The 22179-nt window shown below is 46.5% G+C and overlaps 1 protein-coding gene across 1 annotated transcript in view; it reads left to right on the forward strand.

Moving 5' to 3' along the window:
- The window catches only part of LOC112241574 (GDNF family receptor alpha-4-like), a 132794-nt gene extending 124994 nt beyond the window's left edge, over window positions 1–7800 (forward strand). Inside the window, exons 4-6 of the mRNA XM_042330445.1 lie at window positions 1415–1642; window positions 1953–2070; window positions 7674–7800. Coding sequence (XP_042186379.1) covers window positions 1415–1642; window positions 1953–2070; window positions 7674–7794 — 467 coding nt within the window. The 3' untranslated portion in view covers window positions 7795–7800. The remainder of the gene's footprint in view (window positions 1–1414; window positions 1643–1952; window positions 2071–7673) is intronic.
- Window positions 7801–22179: the final 14379 nt, after the last annotated feature.

The following is a 22179-nucleotide window of genomic DNA, read 5'->3' on the forward strand; positions in this document are numbered from 1 at the left end:
TGGTCCACTCACACAGACAGCATCGTGAGGAAGGCGCAGCAGCGCCTCTTCAACCTCAGGAGGCTGATGAAATTCGGCTTGTCACCAAAAGCACTCACAAACTTCTACAGATGCACAATCGAGAGCATCCTGGCGGGCTGTATCACCGCCTGGTATGGCAACTGCACCGCCCTCAACCGTAAGGCTCTCCAGAGGGTAGTGAGGTCTGCACAACGCATCACCGGAGGCAAACTACCTGCCCTCCAGGACACCTACACCACCCGATGCTACAGGAAGGCCATAAAGATCATCAAGGACATCAACCACCCGAGCCACTGCCTGTTCACCCCGCTGTCATCCAGAAGGCGAGGTCAGTACAGGTGCATCAAAGCTGGGACCGAGAGACTGAAAAACAGCTTCTATCTCAAGGCCATCAGACTGTTAAACAGCCACCACTAACATTGAGTGGCTACTGCCAACACACTGTCAATGACACTGACTCTACTCCAGCCACTTTAATCATGGGAATTGATGGGAAATGATGTAAATATATCACTAGCCACTTTAAACAATGCTACCTTATATAATGTTACTTACCCTACATTATTCATCTCATATGCATACGTAGATACTGTACTCTATATCATCGACTGCATCCTTATGTAATACATGTATCACTAGCCACTTTAACTACGCCACTTGGTTTACATACTCATCTCATATGTATATACTGTACTCGATATCATCTACTGTATCTTGCCTATGCTGCTCTGTACCATCACTCATTCATATATCCTTATGTACATATTCTTTATCCCCTTACACTGTGTATAAGACAGTAGTTTTTTTGGAATTGTTAGTTAGATTACTTGTTCGTTATTACTGCATTGTCGGAACTAGAAGCACAAGCATTTCGCTACACTCGCATTAACATCTGCTAACCATGTGTATGTGACAAATAAAATTTGATTTGATTTGATTTGATTTTGATTTGATTTGAGGGTTAGGGACCACTACATAGGGGACAGGGTTAGGGACCACTACATAGGGGACAGGGTTAGGGTCCACTACATAGGGGACAGGGTTAGGGTCCACTACATAGGGGACAGGGTTAGGGACCACTACATAGGGGACAGGGTTAGGGACCACTACATAGGGGACAGGGTTAGGGACCACTACATAGGGGACAGGGTTAGGGACCACTACATAGGGGACAGGGTTAGGGACCACTACATAGGGGACAGGGTTAGGGACAGGGAACACTACACAGGGGACAGGGAACACTACATAGGGGACAGGGTTAGGGACCAGACTTAAAGTCAACATTTACTCAATCAAATGTATTTTTAAAATGTATTTATAGTTATTATTTATTAATGAAGCTGTTTTTACATAATCCGATGTCACAAAGTGCTATTCCTTGTTTTGTTTCCAGTAGATGAGGTGGGCATAACGACGTTGAACCGTTGTCTGGACGCAGCAAAGGCGTGTAACGTGGACGAGACGTGTCAGAAGCTCCGTACGGAATACGTCTCGGCCTGCATCCAGCCGTCGGCCCGCTCAGGCCCCTGTAACAGAGCCAGGTGTAACAAGGCTCTCAGGAAGTTCTTCGACCGGGTCCCTCCTGACTACACCCACCAGCTGCTGTTCTGCCCCTGCACAGGTAGGAGTGGCGGGGGGTAGTGTGGGTGTGTATAGTGTGTGGGTGTCTAGTGTAGTGTTTGAGTGTGTAGTGTGTGTAGTGGGTGAGTGTGTAGTGTGTGGGTGTGTGTGTGTGGGTGTGTATAGTGTGTGTGTGTGTGTGTAGTGTGTGGGTGTGTATAGTGTGTGGGTGTGTGAGTGTAAGTGTAGTGTGTGGGTGTGTGAGTGAGTGTAAGTGTAGTGTGTGGGTGTGTAAATGTAGTGTGTGGGTGTGTGTGTTTGAGTGTAGTGGGTGGGTGAGTGTGTAACTAACCCAGTCTAACCCTGTCCAGACATGGCGTGCGCTGAGAGACGGAGACAGACCATCATACCAGCCTGCTCCTACGAGGACCAAGACAAACCCAACTGTCTGGCTGCACTGCGCAGCTGTAGGAACGACTACGTATGCAGGTAAGGCTGGGTTGGCTGGGTGGGTGGGTGTATGGGTGGGTTGGCTGGGTTGGTTGGCTGGCTGGCTGGCTGGCTGGGTGGGTTGGCTGGGTGGGTGGGTGTATGGGTGGGTTGGCTGGGTGGGCGGGTGGGTTGGCTGGGTGGGTTTGTATGGGTGGGTTGGCTGGCTGGGTGGGTGGGTATATGGGTGGGTTGGCTGGGTGGGCGGGTGGGTGTGTTGGCTGGGTGGGTTTGTATGGGTGGGTTGGCTGGGTGGGTGGGTATATGGGTGGGTTGGCTGGGTGGGTTGGCTGGGTGGGTGTATGGGTGGGTGGGTTGGGTGGGTGGGTTGGGTGGGTTGGCGGGTGTATGGGTGGGTGTATGGGTGGGTGTATGGGTGGGTATATGGGTGGGTATATGGGTGGGTGGGTGGGTGGGTGGGTGGGTGGGTGGGTGGGTGGGTGGGTGGGTGGGTGGGTGGGTGGGTGGGTTGGCTGGGTGGGTGGGTGGGTTGGCTGGTTGGGTGGGTGGATGTGCAGCTTTGTGTGTTCGACTGTATATTTGTGGGGGTGTGTTGAGACCATACGTTTCCACAGAGTCTAGAGGTATTCTGTTGGAGGGTCCAGTTCAACATACTACACTGTTGGAGGGTCCAGTTCAACATACTACACTGTTGGTGGGTCCAGTTCAACATACTACACTGTTGGAGGGTCCAGTTCAACATACTACACTGTTGGATGGTCCAGTTCAACATACTACACTGTTGGATGGTCCAGTTCAACATACTACACTGTTGGAGGGTCCAGTTCAACATACTACACTGTTGGAGGGTCCAGTTCAACATACTACACTGTTGGAGGGTCCAGTTCAACATACTACACTGTTGGATGGTCCAGTTCAACATAATACTATGGTATACTGTTGGATGGTCCAGTTCAACATACTATACTGTTGGATGGTCCAGTTCAACATACTATACTGTTGGAGGGTCCAGTTCAACATACTATATACTGTTGGAGGGTCCAGTTCAACATACTACACTGTTGGATGGTCCAGTTCGACATACTACACTGTTGGATGGTCCAGTTCAACATACTATACTGTTGGATGGTCCAGTTCGACATACTATACTGTTGGATGGTCCAGTTCAACATACTATACTGTTGGATGGTCCAGTTCAACATACTATACTGTTGGAGGGTCCAGTTCAACATACTACACTGTTGGATGGTCCAGTTCGACATACTATACTGTTGGATGGTCCAGTTCAACATACTATACTGTTGGATGGTCCAGTTCAACATAATACTATGGTATACTGTTGGATGGTCCAGTTCAACATACTACACTGTTGGATGGTCCAGTTCAACATACTATACTGTTGGATGGTCCAGTTCGACATACTATACTGTTGGATGGTCCAGTTCAACATACTATACTGTTGGATGGTCCAGTTCAACATACTATACTGTTGGAGGGTCCAGTTCAACATACTACACTGTTGGATGGTCCAGTTCAACATACTACACTGTTGGATGGTCCAGTTCAACATACTATACTGTTGGATGGTCCAGTTCAACATACTATACTGTTGGATGGTCCAGTTCAACATACTACACTGTTGGATGGTCCAGTTCAACATACTACACTGTTGGATGGTCCAGTTCAACATACTACACTGTTGGATGGTCCAGTTCAACATACTACACTGTTGGATGGTTCAGTTCAACATACTACACTGTTGGATGGTCCAGTTCAACATACTACACTGTTGGATGGTCCAGTTCAACATACTACACTGTTGGAGGGTACAGTTCAACATACTATACTGTTGGATGGTCCAGTTCAACATACTACACTGTTGGAGGGTACAGTTCAACATACTACACTGTTGGAGGGTCCAGTTCAACATACTACATACTTGTCAAAGTCCAGTCCTAATCCCCAATTAAGATGTTTTGGGAGGACATGGACCAGTTCATGTTTGAAAACCCACAAATGTCACTGAGTTAAAGCAGTTCGTCATGGAAGATTGGGCCAAAATTCCTCCACGGTGAAGTTAGAGACTGATCAATAACTTCAGGAAGTGCTCAGGTTCCTTTGGTCGAATATTAGTTTTTGGTTAAAGATTTGATAACATTCAGTACCAAAAATATGCAATATGAGAAAGGGGGCAAATACCTTTTCACAGCACTGTATCTGGGGAAGAGTATGAAAATATTTTTAGAGTGTTGAAAGTCTCCAAGAGCACAGTGGTCTCCATCATTGGGATTAGCAAAAAATATAGAACTACCCAGACTATGTCTAGAACTGGCTGTCCAACCAAACAGCAACCAGGCAAGAAGGACCTTGGTCAGGGAGGTGACCAAGAACCCAATGACCACTCTGGCAGAACCACAGGCTCTATAGCACTTCACCAATCTGGGTTTTATGGGAGAGTGGCCAGATAGAAGCAACTCCTGAGAAAAAGGCACATGACAGCAGTTTGCAAAAAGACACATGAAAGACTTTGAAAGCATTTGGCAAAAGATTATGTGGTCTGATCAGACCAACATTTAACTATTTGGCCTTAATGCAAAGCACTGTTGTCATGGAAATTCTAACCAGAAAGGAAGAGAGACTGTTGATTCTTCAAACAACAACTTTTTATTATAAGATTTGCAAATCTGGAGCGGTTAACAATCACTCAAAAGGTGCAGAGTTAAGAGCCCAACGAACAAGAGTTGGGTCTCAGCTTTTATAACCGTTGTCTACGTGACAGTTTAACTTCTTCGATATAGGGGGCGCTCTTTTAATTTTTGGATAAAAAAACGTTCCCGTTTTAAACAAGATATTTTGTCACGAAAAGATGCTCGACTATGCATATAATTGACAGCTTTGGAAAGAAAACACTCTGACGTTTCCAAAACTGCAAAGATATTATCTGTGAGTGCCACAGAACTGATGCTACAGGCGAAACCAAGATGAAATTTCAAACAGGAAATGCCCCAGATTTTGAAGGCGCTGTGTTCCAATGTCTCCTTATATGGCTGTGAATGCGCAAGGAATGAGCCTACACTTTCTGTCGTTTCCCCAAGGTGTCTGCAGCATTGTGACGTATTTGTAGGCATATCATTGGAAGATTGACCATAAGAGACTACATTTACCAGGTGCTCGCTTGGTGTCCTCCGTTGCAATTATTGCGTAATCTCCAGCTGCGTGTATTTTTACATTTGCGTCAGAGGAGAAACCCAACTGCCACGAATGACTTATCATCGAATAGATATGTGAAAAACACCTTGAGGATTGATTCTAAACAACGTTTGCCATGTTTCTGTCGATATTATGGAGTTAATTTGGGAAAAAGTTCGGCGTTGTAATGACTGAATTTTCTGGGTTTTTTCTTAGCCAAATGTGATGAACAAAACGGAGTGATTTCTCCTACACAAATAAATAATATTTTTGGAAAAACTGAACATTTGCTATCTAACTGAGAGTGTCCTCATTGAAAACATCCGAAGGTCTTCAAAGGTAAATGATTTTATTTGAATGCTTTTCTTGTTTTTGTGAAAATGTTGCCTGCTGAATGCTAGGCTTAATGCTATGCTAGCTATCAATACTCTTACACAAATGCTTGTGTAGCTATGGTTGAAAAGCATATTTTGAAAATCTGAGATGACAGTGTTGTTAACAAAAGGCTAAGCTTGTGAGCCAATATATTTATTTCATTTCATTTGCGATTTTCATGAATAGTTAACGTTGCGTTATGGTAATGAGCTTGAGGCTATGATTACGCTCCCGGATACGGGATTGCTCGACGCTAGAGGTTAACAGATGTGTGAGAGCCTGGTGGGAACATAGCGTACAAACAAGTCATAACGCCAGTTTTCTTACTATCTAGCTGATGCTGCTCCAGCTAGCCTATGTTATCTTCATATCACCTGACAGCTGTGCCCTTGAAAGATACAAAAAGAATAGGATGGACCAAAAATTGGTCACTCTCAGACGGCCCTTTGTCTTTGGCCACGTGACTAAGTTACACTGAGACAAGAGAGGAAAAATACTTGCTTCTTCTTACATGACAGAAACAGACAGTGGAAATGTACAGGTTTGGCTGTTATTTAAGTCGCCGTGGGACTATGCTGGTGTTGCATACTTCAGTTGCATTATGGCCACTTCTTGCTTTGTGCTGTTCTGCTCCTCCCAGGAGCCATAAAATATCTGGCGTGAACCCACATAGACCTCTCTGTAACCTTTACCTCCATCTTGGTCGAAGGGAAGAGGAGGAGGAGAGGAGAAGGGAAGAGAAGGAGTTATATATGATGATGATGATGAGGGACACAGGAGGGTGTTAGTGGGTATGAGGTATGGTACTGTATATCATAGCAGATCCATATTAGTCTAATACCCTTGGTCTAGCAGTCATTAGTCTAATACCCTTGGTCTAGCAGTCATTAGTCTAATACCCTTGGTCTAGCAGTCATTAGTCTAATACCCTTGGTCTAGCAGTCATTAGTCTAATACCCTTGGTCTAGCAGTCATTAGTCTAATACCCTTGGTCTAGCAGTCATTAGTCTAATACCCTTGGTCTAGCAGTCATTAGTCTAATACCCTTGGTCTAGCAGTCATTAGTCTAATACCCTTGGTCTAGCAGTCATTAGTCTAATACCCTTGGTCTAGCAGTCATTAGTCTAATTCCCTTGGTCTAGCAGTCATTAGTCTAATTCCCTTGGTCTAGCAGCCAGGAGATCTTATACATTTTGTTCTATGAGATAATCTTCATCAGCTAACATCACTTTGGCATTTATGTAATACAGCGTAGTGTGGGTAAGTCTCTGTGGTAGCCGTGTGGGTAAGGCTCTGTGGTAGCCATGTGTGGGTAAGGTTCTGTGGTAGCCGTGTGGGTAAGGTTCTGTGGTAGCCATGTGTGGGTAAGGCTCTGTGGTAGCCATGTGTGGGTAAGGTTCTGTGGTAGCCATGTGTGGGTAAGGCTCTGTGGTAGCCATGTGTGGGTAAGGCTCTGTGGTAGCCGTGTGGGTAAGGTTCTGTGGTAGCCATGTGTGGGTAAGGCTCTGTGGTAGCCATGAGTGGGTAAGGCTCTGTGGTAGCCATGAGTGGGTAAGGTTCTGTGGTAGCCGTGTGGGTAAGGTTCTGTGGTAGCCATGTGTGGGTAAGTCTCTGTGGTAGCCATGTGTGGGTAGGGCTCTGTGGTAGACATGAGTGGGTAAGGTTCTGTGGTAGCCATGTGTGGGTAAGTCTCTGTGGTAGCCATGTGTGGGTAAGGCTCTGTGGTAGCCATGTGTGGGTAAGGCTCTGTGGTAGCCGTGTGGGTAAGGCTCTGTGGTAGCCATGTGTGGGTAAGGCTCTGCATCTGTCGTAGCCATGTGTGGGTAAGGCTCTGCATCTGTGGTAGCCATGTGTGGGTAAGGCTCTGTGGTAGCCACGAGTGGGTAAGGCTCTGTGGTAGCCATGTGTGGATAAGGCTCTGTGGTAGCCATGTGTGGGTAAGGCTCTGTGGTAGCCATGTGTGGGTAAGGCTCTGTGGTAGCCATGTGTGGGTAAGGCTCTGTGGTAGCCATGTGTGGGTAAGGCTCTGTGGTAAGTGATGGATGTTGTATTCTGCATTCCTCCCTCCTCCTCCCCAGGTCCCGCTGGGCCCAGTTCCAGTATGACTGCCAGCCCTCAGAGCACGTTGCCAGCGGTTGCAAGCAGGACAACTACGCAGTCTGTCTCCTTGCCTACACCGGCCTCATAGGTAAGAACTAACACTTACAGGTTTGTTAATAATAGGCTTGCAAAACTGGACGGATGAAATTTGCAGATCGTGAGATGCTCCCGTTTATTCAAATGAAACCTGGGGGTAAGCTGGGTAGATGGTGGAGGAATGCAGGTGAGACAGGGGGAGGAAGGCAGGGAGACAGGGGAGCAAGGCTGAGGAGTAAGGAGGAGGATGGCAGGGGAGATGGGAGGAAGGCAGGTGAGTAAGGGGGGGAGGAAGGCAGAGGAGTAAGGAGGAGGAAGGGAGGAGAGACGGGGGAGGAAGGGAGGAGAGATGGGGGAGGAAGGCAGGGGAGGAAGGGGGAGGAAGGGAGGAGAGACGGGGAGGAAGTGAGGAGAGACGGGGGAGGAGGACAGAGGAGTAAGGGGGAGGAAGGCAGGGGAGACGGGGACGAAGGGAGGAGAGACGGGGGAGGAAGGCAGAGGAGTAAGGGGGAGGAAGGCAGGGGAGTAAGGGGAGGAAGGCAGGGGAGTAAGGGGGGAGGAAGGCAGAGGAGTAAGGGGAGGAAGGCAGGGGAGTAAGGGGGAGGAAGGCAGGGGAGTAGGGGGAGGAAGGCAGGGGAGTAAGGGGGAGGAAGGCAGGGGAGACGGGGAGGAAGGCAGGGGAGTAAGGGGGAGGAAGGCAGGGGAGTAAGGGGAGGAAGGCAGGGGAGTAAGGGGGAGGAAGGCAGGGGAGACGGGGAGGAAGGCAGAGGAGTAAGGGGAGGAAGGCAGAGGAGTGAGGGGGAGAAAGGCAGGGGAGTAAGGGGAGGAAGGCAGAAGAGTAAGGGGGGAAGGCAGGGGGAGTAAGGGGGAGGAAGGCAGGGGAGACGGGGAGGAAGGCAGATGAGTAAGGGGGAGGAAGGGAGGAGAGACGGGGAGGAAGGGAGGAGAGATGGGGGAGGAAGGCAGGGGAGTCAGGGGGAGGCAGGCAGGGAGACGGGGAGGAAGGCAGAGGAGTAAGGGGGAGGAAGGGAGGGGAGACGGGGAGGAAGGCAGAGGAGTAAGGGGAGGAAGGGAGGAGAGACGGGGAGGAAGGCAGAGGAGTAAGGGGGAGGAAGGCAGGGGAGACGGGGAGGAAGGCAGAGGAGTAAGGGGGAGGAAGGCAGAGGAGTAAGGGGGAGGAAGGCAGGGGAGACGGGGAGGAAGGCAGAGGGTAAGGGGGAGGAAGGCAGAGGAGTAAGGGGGAGGAAGGCAGAGGAGTAAGGGGGAGGAAGGCAGGGGAGACGGGGGAGGAATGGAGGAGAGACGGGGAGGAAGGCAGGGGAGGAAGGGGGGAAGGCAGGGAGACTGGGGAGGAAGGCAGGGGAGTAAGGGGGGAAGGCTGGAATGACAGATGGGAGGAAGGGAGACTGAAAGACGGAGAGAGACGGGAAGGGAGTTGGGGAGAGAGGCTGACGGAGAGAGAGAGATGAAGGGAGTTGGGGAGAGCGAGAGAGAGATGAAGGGAGTTGGGGAGAGAGAGATGAAGGGAGTTGGAGAGAGAGAGGGAGATGAAGGGAGTTGGGGAGAGAGAGAGAGATGAAGGGAGTTGGGGGAGAGAGAGATGAAGGGAGTTAGGGAGAGAGAGAGATGAAGGGAGTTAGAGAGAGAGAGGGAGATGAAGGGAGTTGGAGAGAGAGAGGGAGATGAAGGGAGTTGGGGAGAGGGAGATGAAGGGAGTTGGGGAGAGCGAGAGAGAGATGAAGGGAGTTGGGGAGAGAGAGAGATGAAGGGAGTTGGAGAGAGAGAGATGAAGGGAGTTGGAGAGAGAGAGAGGGAGATTGGAGTCTCTGGAGTGCCTTTGGTGGATTTGGTCTGACATTGAATGCACTAAAAGAAAAAGCCTGAAAAGCATTTTACTCCAAATCTCGTGCAAAATATTGAATAGTGTCATTTTACCAATTGCACTATGTAGAAGTGAGGTTTGGGGTCCAACCTGTAATTACGATTGTAAGCATAGGGAGAAAGCCCAATGGAAAATCTACATACAGAATTGTGCAGAATGATCCTTATTATCCAAAAGAAAGTACCAGATAATGCAGAGCAGAACTTGGAAGATTCACTTTAATTGTAAATATAAAGAAAAAGACTAACATTTTGGCACCATTTGAAAATAAGCCCCAAAACATCCTCACAATTCAAAGCACTAGAAACCCAAGAGCTGAACCCTGAAAAGAGTCCCCTATTATCCAAACACAGGGAAATGAAAACTTCTTATTTGACAATTTGGGAAAATGAAACAAAAACACAAACAAAATTGCTATTTGGCCCTCAAGAGAATACAAATTGGTAGAATATCTCTACTCTGTCTGAGATAGAAAGCAGAGACAGATCCTTACCAAATACAGCCTCAGCAACCAGCAATTGATTATTGAAAAAGGGAGACACAAAAAGACATGGAGCATCTATGTGGGAGGAGCATCTATGTGGGAGGAGCATCTATGTGGTAGAGACAGAGATTCACTTCTTCCTCTACTGTGAGAAATACTCCAAAATAAGATAATAGTTTTCCAAGAAAATATCTCAATCAATTCCCAACTTTATTAAGGTTACGTTCCTGCCAAGGCAGCAGCTACTCTTCCTGGGGTTTATTATGGATCCCCATTAGTTCCTGCCAAGGCAGCAGCTACTCTTCCTGGGGTTTATTATGGACCCCCATTAGTTCCTGCCAAGGCAGCAGCTACTCTTCCTGGGGTTTATTATGGACCCCCATTAGTTCCTGCCAAGGCAGCAGCTACTCTTCCTGGGGTTTATTATGGACCCCCATTAGTTCCGGTCAAGGCAGCAGCTACTCTTCCTGGGGTTTATTATGGACCCCCATTAGTTCCTGCCAAGGCAGCAGCTACTCTTCCTGGGGTTTATTATGGACCCCATTAGTTCCTGTCAAGGCAGCAGCTACTCTTCCTGGGGTTTATTATGGACCCCCATTAGTTCCGGTCAAGGCAGCAGCTACTCTTCCTGGGGTTTATTATGGACCCCCATTAGTTCCTGCCAAGGCAGCAGCTCCTCTTCCTGGGGTTTATTATGAATCCCCATTAGTTCCTGCCAAGGGAGCAGCTACTCTTTCTGGGGTTTATTATGGATCCCCATTAGTTCCTGCCAAGGCAGCAGCTACTCTTCCTGTGATTTATTATGGATCCCCATTAGTTCCTGCCAAGGCAGCAGCTACTCTTCCTGGGGTTTATTATGGACCCCCATTAGTTCCTGTCAAGGCAGCAGCTACTCTTCCTGGGGTTTATTATGGATCCCCATTAGTTCCTGCCAAGGCAGCAGCTACTCTTCCTGGGGTTTATTATGGATGCCCATTAGTTCCTGTCAAGGCAGCAGCTACTCTTCCTGGGGTTTATTATGAATCCCCATTAGTTCCTGCCAAGGCAGCAGTTACTCTTCCTGGGGTTTATTATGAATCCCCATTAGTTCCTGCCAAGGCAGCAGCTACTCTTCCTGGGGTTTATTATGGATGCCCATTAGTTCCTGCCAAGGCAGCAGCTACTCTTCCTGGGGTTTATTATGAATCCCCATTAGTTCCTGCCAAGGCAGCAGCTACTCTTCCTGGGGTTTATTATGGATGCCCATTAGTTCCTGTCAAGGCAGCAGCTACTCTTCCTGGGGTTTATTATGAATCCCCATTAGTTCCTGCCAAGGCAGCAGTTACTCTTCCTGGGGTTTATTATGAATCCCCATTAGTTCCTGCCAAGGCAGCAGCTGCTCTTCCTGGGGTTTATTATGGATCCCCATTAGTTCCTGCCAAGGCAGCAGCTACTCTTCCTGGGGTTTATTATGGATCTCCATTAGTTCCTGCCAAGGCAGCAGCTACTCTTCCTGGGGTTTATTATGAATCCCCATTAGTTCCTGCCAAGGCAGCAGTTACTCTTCCTGGGGTTTATTATGAATCCCCATTAGTTCCTGCCAAGGCAGCAGTTACTCTTCCTGGGGTTTATTATGGATCCCCATTAGTTCCTGTCAAGGCAGCAGCTACTCTTCTTGGGGTTTATTATGGATCCCCATTAGTTCCTGCCAAGGCAGCAGCTACTCTTCCTGGGGTTTATTATGGATCCCCATTAGTTCCTGCCAAGGCAGCAGCTGCTCTTCCTGGGGTTTATTATGGATCCCCATTAGTTCCTGCCAAGGCAGCAGCTACTCTTCCTGGGGTTTATTATGGATTTATTTATTTAATTCATTTTTTCACCTTTATTTAACCAGGTAGGCTAGTTGAGAACAAGTTCTCATTTACAACTGCGACCTGGCCAAGATAAAGCATACCAGTGTGAACAGACAACACAGAGTTACACATGGAGTAAACAATTAACAAGTCAATAACACAGTAGAAAAAAAGAGAGTCTATATACATTGTGTGCAAAAGGCATGAGGAGGTAGGCAAATAATTACAATTTTGCAGATTAACACTGGAGTGATAAATGATCAGATGGTCATGTACAGGTAGAGATATTGGAGCAGAAAAGTAAATAAATAAAAACAATATGGGGATGAGGTAGGTAAAATTGGGTGGGCTATTTACCGATATACTATGTACAGCTGCAGCGATCGTTTAGCTGCTCAGATAGCAGATGTTTGAAGTTGGTGAGGGAGATAAAAGTCTCCAACTTCAGCGGTTTTTGCAATTCGTTCCAGTCACAGGCAGCAGAGAACTGGAACGAAAGGCGGCCAAATGAGGTGTTGGCTTTGGGGATGATCAGTGAGATACACCTGCTGGAGCGCGTGCTACGGATGGGTGTTGCCATCGTGACCAGTGAACTGAGATAAGGCGGAGCTTTACCTAGCATGGACTTGTAGATGACCTGGAGCCAGTGGGTCTGGCGACGAATATGTAGCGAGGGCCAGCCGACTAGAGCATACAGGTCGCAGTGGTGGGTGGTATAAGGTGCTTTAGTAACAAAACGGATGGCACTGTGATAAACTGCATCCGGTTTGCTGAGTAGAGTATTGGAAGCTATTTTGTAGATGACATCGCCGAAGTCGAGGATCGGTAGGATAGTCAGTTTTACTAGGGTAAGTTTGGCGGCGTGTGTGAAGGAGGCTTTGTTGCGGAATAGAAAGCCGACTCTAGATTTGATTTTAGATTGGAGATGTTTGATATGAGTCTGGAAGGAAAGTTTACAGTCTAGCCAGACACCTAGGTACTTATAGATGTCCACATATTCTAGGTCAGAACCATCCAGGGTGGTGATCCCCATTAGTTCCTGTCAAGGCAGCAGCTACTCTTCCTTGGGTTTATTATGGATCCCCATTATTTCCTGCCAAGGCAGCAGCTACTCTTCCTGGCGTTTATTATGGATCCCGATTAGTTCCTGCCAAGGCAGCAGCTACTCTTCCTTGGGTTTATTATGGATCCCCATTATTTCCTGCCAAGGCAGCAGCTACTCTTCCTGGCGTTTATTATGGATCCCGATTAGTTCCTGCCAAGGCAGCAGCTACTCTTCTTGGGGTTTATTATGGATCCCCATTAGTTCCTGTCAAGGCAGCAGCTACTCTTCCTGGGGTTTATTATGGATCCCCATTAGTTCCTGTCAAGGCAGCAGCTTATCTTCCTGGGGTTTATTATGGATCCCCATTAATTCCTGCCGAGGCAGCAGCTACTCGTCCTGGGGTCCAAATCAATTTGTATTAGGCACATGCACAGACTACAGCCTTACAGTGAAATGCTTGCTACGAGCCCCTAACCAACAATTTTGTTTAAAAAATATGTGGATAAGAATAAGAAATAAGAGTAACAAGTAATTAAAGAGCAGCAATAAAATAACAATAGCGAGACTATATACAGGCGGGTACCGATACACAGTCAATGTTTTTTAAATTTTAAATTTTACCTTAATTTAACTAGGCAAGTCAGTTAAGAACAAATTGTTATTTTCTATGATGGCCTAGGAATGGTTGGTTAACTGCCTTGTTCAGGGGCAGAACGACAGATTTTGACCTTGTCAGCTCGGGGACTCGATCTTGCAACGCTCTAACCACTAGCCTATCTGCGGGTGGCACCAGTTATTTGAGGTAGTATGTACATGTAGGTAGAGTTATTAAAGTGACTATGCATAGATGTCAACAGAGAATGGCAGTGTTGTAAAGAGGGGTGAGGGGGGGGTGGTTCCAGGAACATTAAGGCAGTTATATATCATTTTAAATATTACATGACACTTTTCACAACACATTAGTGTGTTCCCTCAGGCCACGACTCTACTATCATGTATAAAACCATCGCAGAGTCCTAAAGGGCAGCCCTAGAAATGCAATACTTTTCACCTGGGTTTATTTAAGGTACTCTTTGAAGAGGTAGGGTTTGTTCAGTTACATTACCTGAACACATCAGTTTATCTCAGTTACATTACCTGAACACATCAGTTTATCTCAGTTACATTACCTGAACACATCAGTTTATCTCAGTTACATTACCTGAACACATCAGTTTATCTCAGTTACATTACCTGAACACATCAGTTTATCTCAGTTACATTACCTGAACACATCAGTTTATATCAGTTACATTACCTGAACACATCAGTTAATATCAATTACATTACCTGAACACATCAGTTTATATCAGTTACATTACCTGAACACATCAGTTTCTCAGTTACATTACCTGAACACATCAGTTTATCTCAGTTACATTACCTGAACACATCAGTTAATATCAATTACATTACCTGAACACATCAGTTTATATCAGTTACATTACCTGAACACATCAGTTTATATCAGTTACATTACCTGAACACATCAGTTAATCTGTTACATTACCTGAACACATCAGTTTATCTCAGTTACATTACCTGAACACATCAGTTTATCTCAGTTACATTACCTGAACACATCAGTTTATCTCAGTTACATTACCTGAACACATCAGTTTATCTCAGTTACATTACCTGAACACATCAGTTAATATCAATTACATTACCTGAACACATCAGTTTCTCAGTTACATTACCTGAACACATCAGTTTATCTCAGTTACATTACCTGAACACATCAGTTTATCTCAGTTACATTACCTGAACACATCAGTTAATCTCAGTTACATTACCTGAACACATCAGTTAATCTCAGTTACATTACCTGAACACATCAGTTAATATCAGTTACATTACCTGAACACATCAGTTTATATCAATTACATTACCTGAACACATCAGTTAATCTCAGTTACATTACCTGAACACATCAGTTTATATCAATTACATTACCTGAACACATCAGTTAATATCAGTTACATTACCTGAACACATCAGTTAATATCAATTACATTACCTGAACACATCAGTTAATATCAGTTACATTACCTGAACACATCAGTTTATATCAGTTACATTACCTGAACACATCAGTTTATCTCAGTTACATTACCTGAACACATCAGTTTATCTCAGTTACATTACCTGAACACATCAGTTTATCTCAGTTACATTACCTGAACACATCAGTTTATCTCAGTTACATTACCTGAACACATCAGTTTCTCAGTTACATTACCTGAACACATCAGTTAATGTCAATTACATTACCTGAACACATCAGTTTATATCAGTTACATTACCTGAACACATCAGTTTCTCAGTTACATTACCTGAACACATCAGTTTCTCAGTTACATTACCTGAACACATCAGTTTATCTCAGTTACATTACCTGAACACATCAGTTAATATCAGTTACATTACCTGAACACATCAGTTAATATCAGTTACATTACCTGAACACATCAGTTTATATCAATTACATTACCTGAACACATCAGTTTATCTCAGTTACATTACCTGAACACATCAGTTAATCTCAGTTACATTACCTGAACACATCAGTTAATCTCAGTTACATTACCTGAACACATCAGTTAATCTCAGTTACATTACCTGAACACATCAGTTAATATCAGTTACATTACCTGAACACATCAGTTAATATCAGTTACATTACCTGAACACATCAGTTTATATCAGTTACATTACCTGAACACATCAGTTTATATCAGTTACATTACCTGAACACATCAGTTTATATCAATTACATTACCTGAACACATCAGTTAATATCAGTTACATTACCTGAACACATCAGTTTATATCAGTTACATTACCTGAACACATCAGTTTATCTCAGTTACATTACCTGAACACATCAGTTTATATCAGTTACATTACCTGAACACATCAGTTAATATCAATTACATTACCTGAACACATCAGTTTATATCAGTTACATTACCTGAACACATCAGTTTCTCAGTTACATTACCTGAACACATCAGTTTATCTCAGTTACATTACCTGAACACATCAGTTAATATCAGTTACATTACCTGAACACATCAGTTAATCTCAGTTACATTACCTGAACACATCAGTTTATATCAGTTACATTACCTGAACACATCAGTTTATATCAGTTACATTACCTGAACACATCAGTTTATCTCAGTTACATTACCTGAACACATCAGTTTATATCAGTTACATTACGTGAACACATCAGTTTATATCAGTTACGTTACCTGAACACATCAGTTTCTCAGTTACATTACCTGAACACATCAGTTTATCTCAGTTACATTACCTGAACACATCAGTTTATCTCAGTTACATTACCTGAACACATCAGTTTCTCAGTTACATTACCTGAACACATCAGTTAATATCAATTACATTACCTGAACACATCAGTTTATATCAGTTACATTACCTGAACACATCAGTTTCTCAGTTACATTACCTGAACACATCAGTTTCTCAGTTACATTACCTGAACACATCAGTTTATCTCAGTTACATTACCTGAACACATCAGTTAATATCAGTTACATTACCTGAACACATCAGTTAATATCAGTTACATTACCTGAACACATCAGTTTATATCAATTACATTACCTGAACACATCAGTTTATCTCAGTTACATTACCTGAACACATCAGTTAATATCAGTTACATTACCTGAACACATCAGTTTATATCAGTTACATTACCTGAACACATCAGTTAATCTCAGTTACATTACCTGAACACATCAGTTAATCTCAGTTACATTACCTGAACACATCAGTTAATCTCAGTTACATTACCTGAACACATCAGTTAATCTCAGTTACATTACCTGAACACATCAGTTTATATCAGTTACATTACCTGAACACATCAGTTTATCTCAGTTACATTACCTGAACACATCAGTTTATATCAGTTACATTACCTGAACACATCAGTTTATCTCAGTTACATTACCTGAACACATCAGTTTATCTCAGTTACATTACCTGAACACATCAGTTTATATCAGTTACATTACCTGAACACATCAGTTTATCTCAGTTACATTACCTGAACACATCAGTTTATCTCAGTTACATTACCTGAACACATCAGTTTATCTCAGTTACATTACCTGAACACATCAGTTTATCTCAGTTACATTACCTGAACACATCAGTTTATATCAGTTACATTACCTGAACACATCAGTTTATCTCAGTTACATTACCTGAACACATCATGTGTAAAGTGGCAGGGCTTGCAAACTATTACGGTTTACAAAGGAAAGACAAAGCTGTGAACTGTCCAATGACGTGAGCCTACCAGACAAGCTAAATTCCTGGGTAACTATATTACATCACTAGGTAACTATATTACATCACATCACTGGGTAACTATATTACATCACTGGGTAACTATATTACATCACTGGGTAACTATATTACATCACTGGGTAACTATATTACATCACATCACTGGGTAACTATATTACATCACTGGGTAACTATATTACATCACATCACTGGGTAACTATATTACATCACTGGGTAACTATATTACATCACTGGGTAACTATATTACATTCCCATCACTGGGTAACTATATTACATCACTGGGTTATTTTGACCCAGCACTGTTGGGTTATGTGAATGAAAGATTTAAAAAAATAAAAAATAAATAAGGAACACAAAAAACAAAAACTGTAGAAACACAATCCATATTTCAAAATCACAGCAGTCAATTAAAACTGAGGAAAGGGGCTGAAGAAAAGTAAACAATATACCCTCCACCCCCTACCGGGTATCCATTTACCCTCTACTCCCCAACCCCTACCAGGTATCCATTTACCCTCTACTCCCCAACCCCTACCGGGTTTCCATTTAGCCTCCACTCCCCCTACCGGGTATCCATTTACCCTCTACTCCCCAACCCCTACCGGGTATCCATTTAGCCTCCACTCCCCCTACCGGGTATCCATTTACCCTCCCTCCCCTACCAGGTATCCATTTACCCTCCACTCCCCCTACCGTGTATCCATTTAGCCTCCACTCCCCCTACCGGGTATCCATTTAGCCTCCACTCCCCCTACCAGGTATCCATTTAGCCTCCACTCCCCTACTGTGTATCCATTTAGCCTCCACCCCCTACCAGGTATCCATTTACCCTCCACTCCCCCTGCCGTGTATCCATTTACCCTCCACTCCACTCCCCTACCAGGTATCCATTTACCCTCCACCCCCTAAGGGGTATCCATTTAGCCTCCACTCCCCCAACCCCTACAGGGTATCCATTTAGCCTCCACTCCACTCCCCCTACCGTGTATCCATTTACCCTCCACCCCCTACCAAGTATCAATTTACCCTCCACTCCCCCTGCCGTGTATCCATTTAGTCTCAACTCTACTCCCTCTACCGGGTATCCATTTACCCTCCACTCCCCAACCCCTACCGGGTATCCATTAGAGCCTCCACTCCCCCTACCGAGAATCCATTTAGCCTCCACTCCACTCCCCCTACCGTGTATCCATTTACCTCCACTCCCCCTACCAGGTATCCATTTACCCTCTACTCCCCCTACCGGGTATCCATTTAGCCTCCACTCCCCCTACCGGGTATACAGTTAGCCTCCACTCCCCCTACCGTGTATCCATTTAGCCTCCACTACCCCTACCGTGTATCTATTTAGCCTCCACTCCCCCTATCGTGTATCTATTTAGCCTCCACTCCCCCTACCGGGTATCCATTTAGCCTCCACTCCCCAACCCCTACCGTGTATCCATTTAGCCTCCACTCCCCCTACCGTGTATCCATTTAGCCTCCACTCCCCCTACCAGGTATCCATTTAGCCTCCACTCCCCAACCCCTACCGTGTATCCATTTAGCCTCCACTCCCCCTACCGTGTATCCATTTAGCCTACACTCCCCAACCCCTACCGTGTATCCATTTAGCCTCCACTCCCCCTACCGTGTGTCCATTTAGCCTCCACTCCCCTATCAGGTATCCATTTACCCTCCACTCCCCCTACCAGGTATCCATTTAGCCTCCACTCCCCCTACCGGGTATCCATTTAACCTCCACTCCACTCCCCTACCAGTATCCATTTACCCTCCACCCCCCTAAGGGGTATCCATTTAGCCTCCACTCCCCCAACCCCTACCGGGTATCCATTTAGCCTCCACTCCACTCCCCCTACCGTGTATCCATTTCCCCTCCACCCCCTACCAGGTATCAATTTACCCTCCACTCCCCTGCCGTGTATCCATTTACCCTCCACCTCCCCTACCGGGTATCCATTTACCCTCCACCCTAAGTGGTATCCATTTAGCCTCCACTCCACTCCCCCTACCGGGTATCCATTTAGCCTCCACTCTCCAACCCCTACCGGGTATCCATTTAGCCTCCACTCTCCAACCCCTACCGGGTATCCATTTAGCCTCCACTCCACCCCCTACCGGGTATCCATTTACCCTCCACTCCACTCCCCCTACCGGGTATCCATTTACCCTCCACTCCCCAACCCCTACCGGGTATCCATTTAGCCTCCACTCCCCAACCCCTACCGAGTATCCATTTAGCCTCCACCCCCTACCGTGTATCTATTTAGCCTCCACCCCCTACCAGGTATCCATTTAGCCTCCATTCCCCCTACTGTGTATCCATTTAGCCTCCACTCCCCAACCCATACCGTGTATCCATTTAGCCTCCACTCCCCAACCCATACCGTGTATCCATTTACCCTCCACTCCCCCTACCGTGTATCCATTTACCCTCCACCCCCTACCGGGTATCCATTTAGCCTCCACTCCCTCCCCCTACCGGGTATCCATTTACCCTCCACCCCCTACCGGGTATCCATTTAGCCTCCACTCCACTCCCCCTACTGGGTATCCATTTACCCTCCACTCCCCCAAACCCTACCAGGTATCCATTTAGCCTCCACTCTCCAACCCCTACCGGCTATCCATTTACCCTCCACTCCCCCAACCCCTACCGGGTATCCATTTAGCCTCCACTCTACTCCCTCTACCGGGTATCCATTTACCCTCCACTCCCCAACCCCTACCGGGTATCCATTAGAGCCTCCACTCCCCCTACCGAGAATCCATTTAGCCTCCACTCCACTCCCCTACCGTGTATCCATTTACCTCCACTCCCCCTACCGGGTATCCATTTAGCCTCCACTCCCCCTACCGGGTATACAGTTAGCCTCCACTCCCCCTACCGTGTATCCATTTAGCCTCCACTCCCCCTACCGTGTATCTATTTAGCCTCCACTCCCCCTACCATGTATCTATTTAGCCTCCACTCCCCCTACCGTGTATCCATTTAGCCTCCACTCCCCCTACCAGGTATCCATTTAGCCTCCACTCCACTCCCCTACCAGGTATCCATTTAGCCTCCACTCCCCTATCAGGTATCCATTTACCCTCCACTCCCCCTGCCGTGTATCCATTTAGCCTCCACTCCCCCTACCAGGTATCCATTTACCCTCCACTCCCCCTGCCGTGTATCCATTTACCCTCCACTCCCCTACCGGGTATCCATTTAACCTCCACTCCACTCCCCTACCAGGTATCCATTTACCCTCCACCCCCTAAGGGGTATCCATTTAGCCTCCACTCCCCCAACCCCTACTGGGTATCCATTTAGCCTCCACTCCACTCCCCCTACCGTGTATCCATTTCCCCTCCACCCCCTACCAGGTATCAATTTACCCTCCACTCCCCCTGCCGTGTATCCATTTACCCTCCACCTCCCCTACCGGGTATCCATTTACCCTCCACCCCCCCCTAAGGGGTATCCATTTAGCCTCCACTCCACTCCCCCTACCGGGTATCCATTTAGCCTCCACTCTCCAACCCCTACCGGGTATCCATTTAGCCTCCACTCTCCAACCCCTACCGGGTATCCATTTAGCCTCCACTCCACTCCCCCTACCGGGTATCCATTTACCCTCCACTCCACTCCCCCTACCGGGTATCCATTTACCATCCACTCCCCAACCCCTACCGGGTATCCATTTAGCCTCCACTCCCAACCCCTACCGAGTATCAATTTAGCCTCCACTCCCCCTACCGAGTATCCATTTAGCCTCCACTCCACTCCCCCTACCGTGTATCTATTTAGCCTCCACCCCCCTAAGTGGTATCCATTTAGCCTCCACTCCACTCCCCCTACCGGGTATCCATTTAGCCTCCACTCTCCAACCCCTACCGGGTATCCATTTAGCCTCCACTCTCCAACCCCTACCGGGTATCCATTTAGCCTCCACTCCACTCTCCCTACCGGGTATCCATTTACCCTCCACTCCACTCCCCCTACCGGGTATCCATTTACCCTCCACTCCCCAACCCCTACCGGGTATCCATTTAGCCTCCACTCCCCAACCCCTACCGAGTATCCATTTAGTCTCCACTCCCCCTACCGAGTATCCATTTAGCCTCCACTCCACTCCTCCTACCGTGTATCTATTTAGCCTCCACCCCCTACCAGGTATCCATTTAGCCTCCATTCCCCTACTGTGTATCCATTTAGCCTCCACTCCCCAACCCATACAGTGTATCCATTTAGCCTCCACTCCCCAACCCATACCGTGTATCCATTTACCCTCCACTCCCCCTACCGTGTATCCATTTACCCTCCACTCCCCCTACCGGGTATCCATTTACCCTCCACTCCCCCTACCGGGTATCCATTTAGCCTCCACTCCACTCCCCCTACCGGGTATCCATTTACCCTCCACCCCCTACCGGGTATCCATTTAGCCTCCACTCCACTCCCCCTACTGGGTATCCATTTACCCTCCACTCCCCCAAACCCTACCAGGTATCCATTTAGCCTCCACTCCCAACCCCTACCGGGTGTCCATTTACCCTCCACTCCCCCAACCCCTACCGGGTATCCATTTAGCCTCCACTCCCCAACCCCTACCGAGTATCCATTTAGCCTCCACTCCACTCCCCCTACCGGGTATCCATTTAGCCTCCACTCCCCAACCGGGTATCCATTTACCCTCTACTCCCCCAGGTTCTTTTGGTCGCCTGGCGGAGATATTTAGACAAATTGGTTTTTTTTTTTTACAGAAATGTTTGGTGATAGACTAGGAGTACTTTAAGTTCAATTCTCTCTGTGGGCTAATATTTCTGTATT

Source organism: Oncorhynchus tshawytscha, linkage group LG11 (assembly GCF_018296145.1).
Source record: "Oncorhynchus tshawytscha isolate Ot180627B linkage group LG11, Otsh_v2.0, whole genome shotgun sequence".
In the NCBI taxonomy this organism is placed as follows: Eukaryota; Metazoa; Chordata; class Actinopteri; order Salmoniformes; family Salmonidae; genus Oncorhynchus; species Oncorhynchus tshawytscha.